Raw genomic sequence first — 16,515 nt, 5'->3', positions numbered from 1 at the left:
TTGGTCATAGTAGAGAATTTAGAAAATCCATTTTTCCAAGTTGTGACTTCCTTCTTGACTACATTGTTTTCTTTGTAGTCATTCAAGTAGTTATTTGTTCACTTACTAGCTTGTCCATGTGTCTATCCATCAAATCACATATCTACCTATTCATTCATATTTATAAGTCATCAAAATGTCATTTTCTAGTCTCCCTAGTACAGTTATATAATATAGAAAGATTCCAACTCAGAGGGCCAGTCTTTTGGGTCACTAGATAAAGACCATGTCTGATCTTAGTATAGATACATCTTTCATATATTTGTTGTATTGCAATCATACCTTAGAACTACATGTTTGTGTTTTTATAAAATCAAATATGCATTCAATACATGAGAGGACAATAATGACACTAAGCTAAATATTGAATTAGCACTGATATAATCTATTCCACATTACATTTTACATGCCTTGGGATAGTTATTTGCACATAAAGTTATAACCAAGCTGGGTGCCAGTGGCTCACACCTGTAATCCTAACTACTTAGAAGGCTGAGATCTGAGGATCATCCAGCCCAAGCAGGAAATGCCATGAGATGCTTATGTCCAATTAACCACCAGAAAACCAGAAGTGGTGTTGTGGCTCAAGCAGCAGAGCACTCTACTTGAGCTGAAGAGCTGAAGGACAGTGCCCAGGCCCACAGTTCAAGTCCCATAACTGACACACACGCACACACACACACACACACACACACACACACACACACACACACACACACACACACACACACACACACAATTATAACAACAACTCATTGACACAGAGTTCTTTGGTTATTGTTTGGCTGGATGATGATAAGGCAGAAAAGGATTCTCCAGAGAAACAAAACCACCCAAATATAAAATAACAAATTGTTTCATGTGATCACAGAGATTGAGCAATCCTGGCTGGTGATTCAGTGAAGCTGGTAATAAGTTCCAATCACAAAGATCTGGTAGTCTCCAGATCCAAGAAGATCCTGAAATTTCAACCTGAGTTTCGGGTCAACAAACGACCAATGCCCCAGCTCAGTTTTTATATTAACCTTCACCTGATTAGATGAAGCCCACCCTATTTGGAGAGGACAATCTGCTTTACTTAATGGACTGGTCCAAATGGTCAACGTCATCCAGAAGCATCCAGATATCCTGGGTACCTCATGGCACATTTGAGTCAACACATACAACTAACCATCTATAAAGCGTTTTTAATTGAGAAGTAAACAAGCACTTTAAAATAATTAATCTAACTAAACTTTTGTAGAAACCTTTTACATTGTAGATAAGAAGAATCAAATTTAAAATAACTTATAATTCTACCACTCTGAGATAACTACTGATTGTAATTCAATGAATATCATCTGAGCACTGAGCATTCAAAAGAAGCGCTTTATAATCCATTGATTCATGCTGACAGATATTTGGACTTGCCTAACTGCTCAAATTCTCCACATTGATCAAATAGAAAATCAGTTGTTATATCATTATAACATGCCCAGACTTCAAAAATTGTTAATTTTCTTTGCTATTCACAAAAGGGGAAGAAAGAAAAGGATAAAGAAAAGGACAATGTGTTTGAATAGAGCTACTTAATCATTATTATTTCTCCCTTGATAACACAAATTTGGTGCTTTTTAAAGGAATGAAACTGCTTTTTTAATATGTCTTCAGTTAATAAAAATAGCTGTTGGTTATGTGCATCAAGGGTTGGAATATAAAAAGTAAGTAGTTGAGAGAGAAGTGTTGGAATTAGAATCAAGTAACGCCTATTGGCCATTCATATGTGAAAAGAGACTACTAATTGGACATGTTCCACTTTTCCTTAGAGAAGACTCCTGGCTTCTCATATCTTACATTCACTCCTGAATGTTCTGAGAATGTCTGAACTATTTGATGATCAAGTTCAGTTTACTTTTGGCACATTCTTTTGGCTTGTGTGCTCTCTAGACGGGTTTAATGATTGATTGATTGAATCACATTATGCCTTATGGCTCCTGTTCAGAAGTATTCAGATGGGAGAAAAATAAATGGTCACTTCCCCACCTCCTCTTTTCTTGGATCCCTTTTACTCCTGGATCACAGAACTAGGGCCTGAAATTTTCAGTGATTTATGATTACACCAGCTCAGTTGTTCACCCTAGTAGTTGGAATCCTTGATTCTTTTTTAACAAATTAACTGGAATCAAGCCTTTGCTAGTGAGTCAAGTAAGTGAAGGAAAACAATAATTTAGATTAGGGAAGATAAGTAGGTTTTTTTTCTGCTGCCAACTGCAGGCAGGATTCTGGAGGATTCTGAGCCAAGTTCTAGGCTCTGTAGGAAAGGCTAATAACTAGTCATGATGATAGCATAGCACTGAAGACTCATAGGTGCTAGTCAGATGAAGAGAATGGTGGTGAGAGAGACTATTCCATACAGAACAGAAAGGATGGAACAGAAAAGAAAAAGGGAAGAATCATTTAGTGGGAAAACTAATGACCAGGGAGGTAGACAAAAGGAAGGAATAGAGCTAGAATGATTGAAAACATAATTAACAGCACAGGGGAGAGATTCAAGAAAACATAACTAAATGCTGAGTGGTTAGACTAGGCTATGTGTAATACAATGAGAAAGATCTGAATTATTTTGTGATCTTTACTGCTAGGAAGGAATTTTTACAAATCTTTTTGTTTGTTTCAAACACTGTCTTTAAAGCAATTCTAAATTTTCAATAAAATTGAAAGGAATGTACAGATAGACCCATGCATCCCTCTCCTACAGACGTAATCTCCTCATTAACATCTTAGCAAAGTTGCACATTTAGTAAAATTCATCGGTTTTCATGAACACATTATAATCACCCAGGGTTCGGATCCCTGTGCTCACACTCCAGTGGCTGATGCCCAAACTGGCCTGCAATATTACAATGGAAGTTCTAACAAGGTCCTCTGTCAATGACCCAGAAGGAGGGACTATCTAGTCCAGGATGTACCTGGGGCTGGATAGATTTGATTGATTTGCTCTTTGAGCAGTTCAGAAATTTCTGGGTTTATCTTAGGAGAGGAACTAATTAAATCCTGGCATGTGGGGAGGAATTGTGGCATTTCAGTTGTTCCTTTCAAAATTTCAAAATTGAACTTGAGATCTCCATAGTTGATGATTTTTTTTAAATTAAAAGATAGTGGCTGATAGATGCAAGAGCAAAACTTTCATCTTCTAGTCCTCTGCGGCAAAGGAACTACTCTCTCATTAACTCATATAGCTCTTTCTTAATAGCTCTCTCAAGAAGCTTTTCTTTTTAGTCTGTACCTTCATTATTTACTTTTCAAATATAGCTGCAATAGAGATACTTTTTATGTTCTTGTGGTATTTGGTATTTTCCTATTTCCTTTTCCTATTTCCTTTCCTATTTCCTATTGTCCTTTAGAACCATTACTTTAGATTTAGACAGTTAGGACTTCAGGTGTATTATTAATAGCCTGAGTGTCAAAATACTGAAATCATTTTATCTGATTGGGAGTAATATAGGTATTCCAGGTAATTTCTAGCCCAAATAGCAAATGGCCAATAAATGATAGTTATGGTTCTTAGGAAAGAAGTAAAAGGTTTTATGTAGGTTGGGCCAGTTTTGGAGAAAACTAGGCTTCTTTCTTCCTGCATTTCGGCTCCCTTTCTACTTACTTTCCTCCTATTTCACACACACCATCTCCAGAGTTGGGGTCCCTAACTAACTTTGGGATTTCATTCTGCCATTAACTGACCTCTGTTTCAAGTCTAGCATCTTCTGTTCCTTATCATTCTCATCCTTCATCTAGATGCTCCAATTTCATCACCCATGCTTTAGCTGCCTGTCATGTCTAACCTTGAAAAGGTTCTGTTAATGTCATGTATGCCAAAATACTAAAGACTAACCTAATTTTCATATGCTAATCTTGCCAAAAGGTATTTCCATTTTAATGAAGGTCAACATCATAACCTAATCATGTGAAAGTGAGAAACCTAATTTGGAGCCATCAGCAATAGGGAAAGAAGGAAATATTTTAGGAAAAGAGACTCAATGACAACAATAGAAATAATTAACAGCTAACATTTGTTCATGGCCAGGTCAATCTTGCACTCCACTTTCCATGCATTATGTCCTTAAATCCTCTCACCTAATAAATTATTACTTTTTTGTTATTTTTCTGGGGATCAAAATGAAGTTTGGAGAGATGACGAAGAAGACAGGCTTGGTGCTCAAGATTATCTAACTTACCACACCTCTCACACAAGGCATAGGGGCTGAGTTCCCATCAGGGGAGGTCTATCTGCCCTTTTCCTTCTCTAGAGTCTAGTGTAGTACCTGGCACATGTAAACTGCCAATTAATAGCTGACAAATGAATCAATTAATAGGTATCTATTCTATCCATAATTCCTATTTACTTCAGGGATCTCTTCTGTCTTAGAGCTCCTGTCTTTTTAGTAGTATTCTAAGGACTCTATTACTAGAATTTCTATATGTTTTCCTGCTTTTGGACTTTGTGCCTCTGTCATCCTACCCTCTTTACCTATAATTCTTCACTTTTCTCCTCATTTAGCGAGTCAGCCCTTTAGAGTGAAGTCCTTCTGTGCACTTTGCATTGCTGTGACCTCCTTTATGTTCTCCGATGTTTTCTCTTCCTCATGCTACCTTAGTCCACAATATTCAGGGTGTGTCCATGTTTATGCTTCTTCTACTTGATTTTATTATTCATTGGTGTTTGAATTTAGGTCTTGCCTCTAGCCTCCACTTGGTTTTATTGAAGCAGCTATTTGACTCACTTTTGTATCTTGTGTTTATATCTAACATATGTATGTTTTTAAAACATATCTATCAATATTTACATCTATCATAATGTATATAGTCCAGATTCGATTACTTTATTAGTTCTAACATATATTTTTTCCATTTTAATATGTCTGACTTAAGTTGTATTGTTCAGTTGGTAGAATTTTAAAATTATATTTGACAGGGATTTTCTCATTTAGTAAAACAAAAATAAAGAGGGTTTACTTACTACAGTCAATGATATCTTTGACTTGGTGAAACACAGTGATACTAATGATTATATCAATGAATGGAATGAATAGACCTCCTCAAAAACATACTATTATTATCCCTTCTTGAAGCCTTCCTTCTGTGGCTCACAGGCATAGTGACAATAAAACAATTGAACATTACTTTTTATGCTAGTTGACGTAAAGGTAAGAAAGGTAATAAATCAACTCAAACGGCTCTTAATCACTTCTTTCTGGAATGATATAACTCATTTCATATATTTATCTTCTAGGTGAAATTGATCTTCAAATTCTATCCAAAGTCCAGGCTCAGCACCCAGGAGTTTGTATCAACAATGAAGTTGTTGAGCCCAGCTCTGACCAAATTGCCAAGTACAAAGGTACCTGTAACCATGATGCTGCATGCCAGCCCTGTTGCCAAAGGCTTTCCACTTCTCATTTTTGCCTGGAGTGATTAATAGTACTCTGGCCGCATTATGCTCTTTGTAAGCCTACAGGAAGAAGAACCTAATTAATTCTTGGCAGACATGACTGAACACTTCAGACTCTTAACTGTGAATAATTAGATTTCTTTATTGATTCCCTATTCATGCCTCTGTCATCATTAATGTTTATTCTTAAAGACAGAACATTCATTCAGAAATATTTTAAAAAGAATCCCTACCCCTAAAGGGTTTATCCTTAATGGGTTATAACAGGAGTTGGGAAACTTTTTTTAGAAGAGGCCAAATAGTAAATAATTTAGACTTAGAAAGTCATACCTACCAGGCGCCTGTGGCTCATGACTGTAATCCTAGCTACTCAGGAAACTGAGATCTGAGGATCGGTGTTCAAAGCCAGCCCAGGCTGGAAAGTCTGTGAGACACTTATGTCCAATTAACCACCAGAAAAACCATAAGTGGTGCAGTGGCTCAAGTGGTAGAGCGCTCGCCTTGAGCTGAAGAGCTCAGGGACAGCGCCCAGGCCCAGAGCTCAAGCCCCATGACTAAAAAAAAAAGAAAGATAAAAGAAACATTTTGTTTGTTTAAATCGGGATACAGATTGTCCCATTTCAACAATAAGATGTACAAGACAGTATGTTGAAAAAGAAACTTTACAATTTAGGTGGGGGGGGAGGGGAATGTAGTTGAGGAGGTGGGAGGGAAGGGATGGTAGGGGAAAAACAAAGGGGGAGGCAATAATGCTTGAATGCTTGATAAGATTATGTAATTATAAGATTATATAATGCTTGTACTCATTACCTTACTCAGGTAACCGTAACCCCTCTGTATTTTCACAATAAAATAACTTATTAAAAATAAATGAAATTAAATGCAAATTCAAAAAAAAAAGAAAAAAGAAAAAGAAAGTCACATCTCTGTGCCAGATAATGAATTCTGCCATTGTGGCCCAAAGGCAGTTATAGATTGAGCATGAATGTGTTCTAATAAAACTTTATTTATAAATATTGATATTTGAATTTATATTATTTTATAAATTATGAAATGTTATCCTTTTTATTTTTTCCTGACCATTTAAAAATGTAATGAAGAAGTAGGGGACTTTTTTCTGCCAAGAAACATTATAACATTATATCATTATTATGGCCCATACAAAATTATCAATACAGGTACGACAGGCCATGGGCAGCCTGTATATGTGTTTAAGTCATTACACACCAAATGGGGTGTAATGAAAGGGCTTTTATAGTCCCTGGGCTGTATGCTTTCCCTCCCTGTAAACATAAATGACAGAGACACAAAATTAGAAAACAGAATAGTAAGTTTTTGGCTTCTATTCCATGCAAAAATAGGTGCTACACCAAAGAAAGCCTGTGTGCCATCATTTTTGCTTACTCATGGCTCACACAATTCTATCACCTGTTTCACATCAATTTTCTATCAATAAAATTTACCAGTTGATTCTCATTAAGATACTATAACCCCTGTGTGACCAGGTTCTCATAATTACTCTTTTCTGTTGCCTCCAATTTCATTTCAATGGAAAAAATAAAAATGAACCCTCTGTTTTTTCAGGGCTACATAAAACCGAAAAAATGTGGTTTATATCTGTTATGTATGTAGCATTGATTACATTAAAATTCTAAATGGAAATGGGTTCCACATTTGCAATTAAAATTGATAGTGCATCGCCTCTTCTCTGTATTTTAGAGCTTGTAGCCAAGAAATCAAACCTGGAGAACATAAAGTTTGCTTGGCATAAGGAGACATCATCTGAATATCAAAATAGAGTGGTGGAGAGAAAAGAACTCCAAAAGTGGGACTTTATTCACATGATTCAGGTAAGAACTATCTATTATAACATATTATCAGAAAGGAGATTCTTTCCAGAGATATCTATGAAGAATGAATTATTTTCCCATTTTTAAATGAAAACTTGATTTCCCATGTTATAAGTGAGCATTATCTATAAAGGTGTTGATAGCACTAAGATTCTTTCTTAACATCAGAATATCCTACTTTTTTGCTCCCCACTCATAACCTTTACAGTGATGGGCTGGTTTTCTACAGTAATCCATGTATTGACTTGAGGAAAGAACAATAACAAATCCTAATTAGTTTTCTAATGATCCTAACAATCTCCAAAGTCTAATGTCTCAGATTTTTTTTGGAATCTTCTCACTTTTGTCTTTAAAGTATGGCCTACCTAATGAGCATACGACAAACAGGAAAGATTTTGTCATTCTTCAGCTACTCATTCCATATGATTTTATTTCCATGGTTCCACAACCAGTCCAAGTTAGCATGAAATGTTATCTGGAAAACAAACTCAAAGCAACAAGACTGAAAGTGTGACTCAAGTAGTTCAATACATATCTAACAAGAATGAGGCTTTGAATTCAATCTCCAGTACCACTCCCATACAGACATATTTTGATAAGAAGAGACTTCTTGTCAATTGGCTGACCCTTTAACATCCTGTGACCAACTGGGTAGAAGTATGTCTCTCCTAGTCCCATGTCCTAGAGAATCTCTCAGTAGTAATACCTTGTTACTTTTTCTGTGATTTAAGGAGAAAAAAAGCATACCCAAGCATGTGGAGAAGCCAGTGTAAAGACTTAATTTTGAAACAACGTTCTGTGAAATGGATATATTCTTATAGTGCCCATAACATTTTCCCCTCAGAGTACTACAATTCATAAAGCATAGAATAGGCAGAAGATCATTGTCACTATGTAGAATGGAGTCAATGTCTTCAGCTACAAATGTGTGCTATGGAAACCAAAAAAGTATGTCTTGAAGGTATTTGGTTACCGTTGAGCAAAATGCTGTAGTTTACCCTTTTCCTCAAATATTTTCTTACATTAATGTTCTACCTCCAATAAAACATCTTTAGTCTTCAAAATTTTTAAGTTGTTGTTAACTAAAAATACACTCGATTTGAAAACAAAACATTCCAGTGTATCTGGTCCAGGCAACAAAGACTCCAACATTGGAAAATATCTAATTTCTCTTTACCCTCTTATTTAGATGCTGTATTATGTAAAAGACATCCCAGCAACTCTAAAATTCTTCCATAGTATCTTAGCTACCAAAGCCAAGATTCTCATTATTGTTGTGTCAGGTAAGCTGTCTCCATTCAGAATGAATTTTAAAATGGCACCTGTATGGGTATGCATGCATTCATGTAAGTTGGTTGGTTGGTTTTTTTAGAATATTCATATCTTTTATTTTTGTTATGAAATTGTTGTTTTGGTTTCTGATTATATTCAGTTAATTTTTACACTACTAGAAATGCTATTCACAACACCTCCCAATTTAAGAGTGTAATGGAATTCAATATCTATTTACTTAGTTCTCTTAAAAAATTCCTTGCCTGCTGGGTGCTGGTGACTCACACCTGTAATTCTAGCCACTCAGGAGGCTGAGATTTAAGGATCTCAGTTCTAAGCCAGTCCAGGCAGGAAATTCCATGAAACTGTTATCTTCATTTAACCACCAGAAACCCAGAAGTGGCGCTGTGGCTCAATTGGCAGAGCACTAGCCTTGAGCTTAAGGGTTCAGGGACAGTGCCCAGGCCCAGAGTTCAAGCCCCATGACCAAAAAAATTAAAAAAAAATTCCTCGCCCTGTATATATGAACTCTTTTTTATTTAACACAGAAAATTCAAGCTATTATTTTAAAATGAGACTACAAATAGTTAATTTTATATTTGCCTTTCTTTTGCCACCAACCTTACTTTTTTCCCTCTGTCATATTAACTAATAAAGGTTTAAAGATGTGGGATGCCCACAACTTTTGGTTAATTTTGCCTTTGTGGAGAAATTAGATGTATTGCTCATTATAGCTTTTCTCAAATACCTTTCAAATAGTCTATTCGATTTGTTTTGTGGTATTGTTTTGTTTACAAAGAAGGCATTTCATCATATTATGTTACTTCCAAAGTTATAATAAGCACCACAGCAGGAATATAAGTAAATGTTGTCAGAAAATAAAACACTAAAATTGTTGAGGTCATCCATTCAACACAGTACTTCTTTGAGGCAGCAGTTCTTACAAATTACCCACCCAATGTCCATGGATTGATTCTAAATACACAGCGGTGCCTATTTTTCTTAGGATACAGCAGACTCCATACTCAAAAACCATATGTCACAAAATTAATTTCCTCTCAGATACAAGGAATAGCTTTAAACATGGCAAATATGGTTGTTCCTTGTAATCTTGGGCGTAAATTTATGTGTGAGCTTGGCAGTGTTCACCAAGGGAACATTTTGATGTACTATTTTTACATATAGTCAGTTCAAAGTACTCATTTATGAGAGGAAATTCTGATTTCCCATTTAGGAGGATGTGAACTTGATCCTACCGACCTCTGTTTAAATTAGGATACTGTTCTGAAACATTCTGTACTACATTTAGGATTACAAGAGTAAACTTAGTTACCAACACTGGAGAACGTCTGTTCACCAGGATCAGAAGAGGTATTATAGGCAGAGATTTATCCAGAAGTCATAGAGTTTGAGATCAGGTTATATTTGACATCAATAACATATCTATTCTCTATTAGTTTGCAAAAGTGTAATGTTGGAGTACTACTAGGCAGTATTTATTACATGTATTCATCTAAGATATAGAAAATGACATGAATATTCTACATGAATCTGAGGATGTACTTAGTGCCTTTGTAGATACATTAACTGGGTATATAATGAGGAGTTAATAAAATTCAATGCAATTGGCATCAAGATAAATCAAAATAAACCCATGAAAGATATGATGACACATGGAAGAAGAATACCTACCTGTGTTAATTTGATCTCCAAATTAAAGCTATTTCTGGGTAATTATACTGTCATATTTTTTCTAATATATGATCTGTATGTACTATGTAAACAAGAACTTATGGGAAGATATCAAAAGAGAGTGAAGAGTCAGAAGTCAGCCTTCTGTGAAAAGTAGTTTATATATAAAATTATTTGATGTATTTCTATATGGTAAAAACATTTTATTGACGTTCTCAATTGGTATTTCACATTTTATACTACCGATAACAGAATGGGGGACTGCTATTCTAATAAAAACACATTAATCATTAATAGATAATGTGCCTACATATAATAATTCAGCAAATAGTGGTCAGATTATTAAACTGGAACTTGGAAGTCTCTTTCTTTTATAGTAGTCACTATTTCAAGTTTTAACCACTGTAGAAGAAATAACGCATCCATTTTTTCTGCAAAGTACAACCACTGAGCCAAAGGAAAAAGATATCATTAGATACTTTATGTTGAATTTTCTACTTGTGTCTTTCCTAAGACTGACGTCTCTGGTTTGTTTTTGTTTTTGTTCATCAGAAATGTTAAGCAAATTAATTCAATATAAAGCCAAAATATAAAAAGGACCTCAACTTTCTCAATATAGTTTGCTTTGCAGATAAAGAGACAAGTCTAACACAAAAAAGCAAAACAAAACTGTCAAATATGTTGATCATCCTCAACTTAGTGACCAACTACATGTTGCCAGAGAGTTACATAAGTTATACTTGCTCACACTTGATTTAAATACAGAGTAGATGACTGATGATTTTGTCTTTAGTAACTTGGTTGGTCTGTTTCCCTTCTCATCACTCCTTCACTGTATTTCTTGTGTCATGCCCATCAGAGACACCTGGGAAGATTATAAAGGTCCCTAGAGAATCAGTCTTTCCTTCTGAGAGTGTTCTCAGACTTTTGTAAAGACTTAGGCACATAGAAGATACTCAAAATGTTTTTAATTGAGCTGAATACTTTTTTAAATTTTTACCTGTGATATCAAAATGATAATTTCTTGGGGGCTGGGAAGGTGGCTCAGTGGTAGAGTGCTTGCCTTGCATGCATGAGGCCCTGGGTTTGATTCTTCAGCATTACATAAGCAGAAAAAGCTGGAAATGGCAGTGTTGCTCAAGAGGTGGAGCGCTAGCCTTGAGCTGAAGAGCTGAGGGACAGTGCCCAGGCCCAGAGGCCCCAAGACAGATCAACAACAACAACAACAAAAACCCCTATAGTTACTTGGGAAAATTCACCCTCCACCAAAAAAGGAAGATTTATGTCCATTAAAATTGACTTTACTATAGGGGTAAAAAATCAGGGAGTAAGGAAACTTTGATATATTTGCAAATTGGTTTAATATATAGGAATAAAAGGTTCAATAAAAAGACACATGCATATACACATGTGTGCATGCATATTTCATAAGGGAAAATCCAGACAAAGCAATATGGTATAGATAAATAAAACTAATTAGGAAAAGAAAGAAAACTGAAATCAGAATTAAATGATACCTTTCTTAGCCTACTAGAATACATCTTGCTTTAGGAAAAGGCCCTTTCCTCTATGTTCCTGAGCATGCATTAAAAACCAGCCCTCTGTAGTAAATATCCTTAGTGATAACTCACAGAAGCTTCTGACTATGAAAATGAGAGAGAGTTAATTTGGAGGCGAAAAAGAAGAGGATGAGAAGATTTGGATTTTGTTTTAATTGAAGAGTGCACAATAGTAAAATAATGTGAGTGGCATATGTCTGTAATTATGTAACCAGGTTTTAGTTGAGTTGTTAGAAGGAAACTTTCTTCGGTAAGGGAGATGAGGCAGAAGGAATTCATTAAGCTTTCTGTTTGTCTTGTCTTTACCTATCTAAGGAAGTAGCAAGTAAATGTGTGTTGTTTCTAATAGAGTGGTGGAGAAAAAGATTCTAGTTTATGGCATGTTGAAAGTAAAAGTTACACCATATGTGTGCTCACTGAGAGACATTATGGTAATACATCAGTCAGGGAGTGCATATTGCTCAGCTCAGAAATGGCACTGAGTCACAGCACTGACACCAGCAAATTTTCTGCAATTAGTGCTTGGTTCTTTTTCCTCTGCCAGGTTAAAAATAATAATGATGATGATGATAACAGAGCCTTTCATTTAGGAAGACAACCTGCTGCCTTTGGAATGGAAGATTTTTAAATAGGTTCTCACAAGGCTTATTCTTCTTTTATTTTACTGGGACTTAAATTTTTCTGCTACATTCCAATGCCATCTTCTCCTAGAACAGATCCTGTAGTTATCTATCTTCTTCTGAAATATTAGAAATAGTCTAATTGACTAGGCTATATATTTACTATTTCCTTTTTTAGATGATCTCTTGAGCTGAGGGAAGTCTGTAAACATTAGATGTTTACATTTCAGATGATACATTTTAGATGATACATTTTAGCCTCTAGGCTAGGTTGAATTTTCAGTTAAACACATCAGGTATTGCTGAATTGTCTTCTAAGCATGGGACAAAATATGTGAAGTTAATCTATTACTGACAGTTGCAGGCAGCCTTTTGTAAGTGGACTATGGACATGAAAGTTGACCCAACTGCTTGGTATAAATCACCATTTATTTATTGTGCCATTTCTTTCCATTTCAATTCTTTATTCTTGGAGCCTTTCCTTCTAATCTCCATAGTATACAAACAACTCCCTTCCTCATATCACCTCCTGAACATCCAGTAGCTCTTTCAAGTTTGTATATCCAAACCAAAGTCTGTTTATAAATGTAAAAGTTTTTGCCTTTCATTCTTCTCATTTCTAATAATAGCAATTCTATCTTTTGAGGTGCTCAAACAAAAATCACCAGTGTTTACTGGCTCTGTATTTTTGTTTTGTTTTGTTTTGTTTATTTATTTTGCTTACACTTTATATTCAAGTTGTTGGCAAACCTACTGCAATTAGAAGAATAATGCATAAAGATGTTCCAAACACATGTCTTCATCTTCTAGTTAACCATTCTAAGTTACCTTCACATATCACCTAGTTGATTGCAATAGTCTCTCTGTCCTGTTCCTATAGGCTGCATGGCTAGAGTCACCTTATTAAAATGCAAATTAAGTCACCCTAGCACAGTGTTGTGTAAAATAGAAGCTACACTTGGCTATTAAAGTTAAAATTAAAATTGATTAAAATGGAATAAACCTAAAATTAGGTTCTTCAGTCACATTAACCACATTTTAAGTATCCTACAGTTCCACATAATAAGTGGCTACTGCATGAGACTATGCAGATATAAAACACACCTGTCAATCCAGAAACGCCCAATAGACAACACTATGGTTTCCAGTTTGGTCTTATAAGAGCCTTTCCCTCATCTACACTTTCATGTACTCCCTCTGCCACACATTCAGCCTCTGTTTCTTTCTCACTCAACTCCAATTGCATGGACTTCCTGTTAAGGTCTTGAACACAACAGACATGCAACTGCTTTAATTCCTTTTGCAGTTGCTTTTATCTTTGTTTGGCACAATCTTTCCTGTCATGGCTGCATGGTTTTCAGGTCTCTGTTCTAATGTCACCTCATTAAAGACTCTTTGTGACAACTGTAGGTAAAGCAGCGGTTACTCAACCTGTTTTACTTCACCTCTCGATCTCTTATTCTGATTAGCTTCTCATTTACACATGCCATCATCAGATGTGTGTAGAATTTATTTAATCTTCCCCACCTTGATGTCTGAGCATGTTATTTTGTTCACTGATGAATTCCAAAAAGAAAGTAAAAAGAAGTCATGAAAGGGGCTGGGAAGGTGGCTCAGTGGTACAGTGCTTGCCTTGCATGCATGAGGCCCTGGGTTCGATTCGTCAGCACCACATAAGCAAAGAGAAAAAAAGCCGGAAAGTGGTGCTGTGGCTCAAGTGGTAGAGCACTAGCCTTGAGCTGAAGAGCTGAGGGACAGTGCTTAGGCCCAGAGTTCAGGCCCACGACCAGACCCCCCCCCAAAAAAAGAAAGGAAGAATAAATGAAAATACGCACTATGTTTTATTTCACAGGCACCAGTGGCTGGGACAAGTTGTGGAAAAAGTATGGATCCCGCCTACCTCGGGATGACCTCTGCCAGTATGTCACTTCATCTGACATCATTCAGATACTGGATAACCTAGGAATTAAGTATGATTGTTATGATCTACCGTCCACCATGGACATAAGTGACTGCTTTATTGATGGTAATGAAAATGGAGACCTACTTTGGGATTTTTTGACAGAAACCTGCAACTTTAATACAACAGCTCCACCAAGACTCAAAGCAGAAATCATGAAAGATCTCAAAGAGCCTGAATTTAGTATTAAGAAAGATGAGAAGGTTCTTTTTAATAATAATCTAAGTTTTATTGTGATTGAAGCTTAACTATCCATCACAAGAATATATTCAAAAATTATATTTTGAACAGCAGTTGGTCATTTATTTCCCAATTAAAATTACAACTGTTTTTCATAATATATAAATAATTTCTTCTTACAAATTGAATCTAAGAAATTTCATGTAAAATCATGTGGTAGTACTTCTGCACTAATTTCATCCCTGAGAGATCACATGCAGGCTAACTACCATGTCAGCTAGAAATAGAAGACCTGAGTTCCATTGACTTGTTGAAAACAAAATCCTTTCCATTAGCTGATTTTACTATACATTTGTAGACTACTAATAAAATATGTCCACTGGATTCTTAAATGCTAGTAAAGTAAGAATTTATTGATACTTTGACTACTAATAAAATAGATTTTTCTCCTCCTCTTAAGAAGTATTTTTCTTTGTACATTCTCTTATTATCATCTTAAAAACAATTTACATCTACTACTGAGAAACAAATGCTGATTGGGCACCATGGCCCAAGCCTATATTTCTAGCTACTCAGAAGTTAGAAGTAAGATGGTAGTAGTTTGAGACCAACCTGGGAAAAAGTTAACAAGAGACAACTAGACAGACACTGTTGCTTGCTCCTGTAAGGCAAAGAGGGCTGAGATCTGAAGGATCAAGTTTGGTATTTTTGAAGCCAGCCTGGTCAAGATAGGTCTGCAAGACACTCTCTAGAAAGACTTGAGAAACTCCTTGAAAAACAACTGAAGGAAGCAAAAAAAAAAAAAAAAGCTGAGTGGTAGCTCAGGCCTGTAATCCTAGCTACTCAGGAGACTGAGATCAGAGGACCATGGTTCAAAACCAGCCCAGGTAGGAAAGTCCATGAAACTCTTATTTCAGAATAAACCACTAGAAAACTGGAAGTGGTGTTGTGGCTCAAGTGGTAGAGCACTTGCTTTGAGCTGAAGAATGAGGGACAGCACCAAGGCCCAGAGTTCAAGCCCCACAACCAGCAAGAAAAAAAAAGATAAGCAATTTAGAATATTAAGAATACTAGAAAACAAAGCTTTATAATATATTGCCATATATTTTCATTTCTTGCTATTTGATATGCTTTTTTTGATACATTAAAATTTATTTTATTCAGTCTGGTTTAGTTCTTTGTATATTTTACATTTCTGGTTTTTGACACACAATTTAAAAGATCTTCTATAGTCATAGCTTAATAATTCTGGTGTTCATTATAATAATTCTACAATTTCACTTAAAAATCTTTGCTGTAGTTGAAACTCATGTGTTTTAAACTGTTAATGAGAACAAGTTTTATTCTCCCAAAATAATAGCCCACTGTACCAATAAAATGAACTGAAATGAAAAACTTCCAAATCTCCTGCCTTGAAGTGTACATTTTAGCCTTTTCTAATTCAAGGAAACCTTTTATTTCTTTTGATAGCTTATCATCCTTTATGTTGCTTTCATATTTCTTCAAAGGTCAGGGGTCATTTCTACAGTGGGGTTTGACAGAATTTTTGAAAATTTTCTTAATGCTCCCTACTTTGTTTTAATTATTAAGCATGCCATTTTTATAGTACAATATATCTTTGAAATGAGTAAATAATTTAGAAAGTTAATAATGGATAATTTTTTATAGTAAATAAGACTACTCTTTTCAGGCATAGAATAAAAGTTAGTACTTACTAAATACTCATGGACTTTGCATAGAAGACTTCAACCCAGGATGATAATGATTCCTTGCTATTACAGTGTTACTCTCTCATGCTATGGGAAATTTATATTGAAGTGTATATGCCCAACCCCTCCTTACCCACCTACCTCACCCCCAAGAAGTATACAGGCCTAGATTCCATGGAAACTAATACATTATCAAGCATTGTTGTTCA

General features: G+C 35.5%; 1 protein-coding gene across 1 annotated transcript in view; it reads left to right on the top strand.

Moving 5' to 3' along the window:
- Window positions 1–16,000, top strand: part of Hnmt (histamine N-methyltransferase) — a 34,372-nt gene extending 18,372 nt beyond the window's left edge. The window contains exons 3-6 of the mRNA XM_070023839.1: window positions 5,306–5,413; window positions 7,184–7,314; window positions 8,504–8,597; window positions 14,310–16,000. Of these exons, the coding sequence (XP_069879940.1) occupies window positions 5,306–5,413; window positions 7,184–7,314; window positions 8,504–8,597; window positions 14,310–14,665 (689 nt within the window). The 3' untranslated portion in view covers window positions 14,666–16,000. The remainder of the gene's footprint in view (window positions 1–5,305; window positions 5,414–7,183; window positions 7,315–8,503; window positions 8,598–14,309) is intronic.
- The last annotated feature ends 515 nt before the right edge of the window (window positions 16,001–16,515 follow it).

Source organism: Dipodomys merriami, unplaced genomic scaffold, assembly GCF_024711535.1.
Source record: "Dipodomys merriami isolate MVZ:Mamm:240054 unplaced genomic scaffold, mDipMer1.0.p SCAF_1, whole genome shotgun sequence".
NCBI classification, from domain to species: Eukaryota; Metazoa; Chordata; class Mammalia; order Rodentia; family Heteromyidae; genus Dipodomys; species Dipodomys merriami.
Note: the sequence above shows the minus strand (reverse complement) of the source record. Positions and strands in the feature narration are given on the sequence as shown.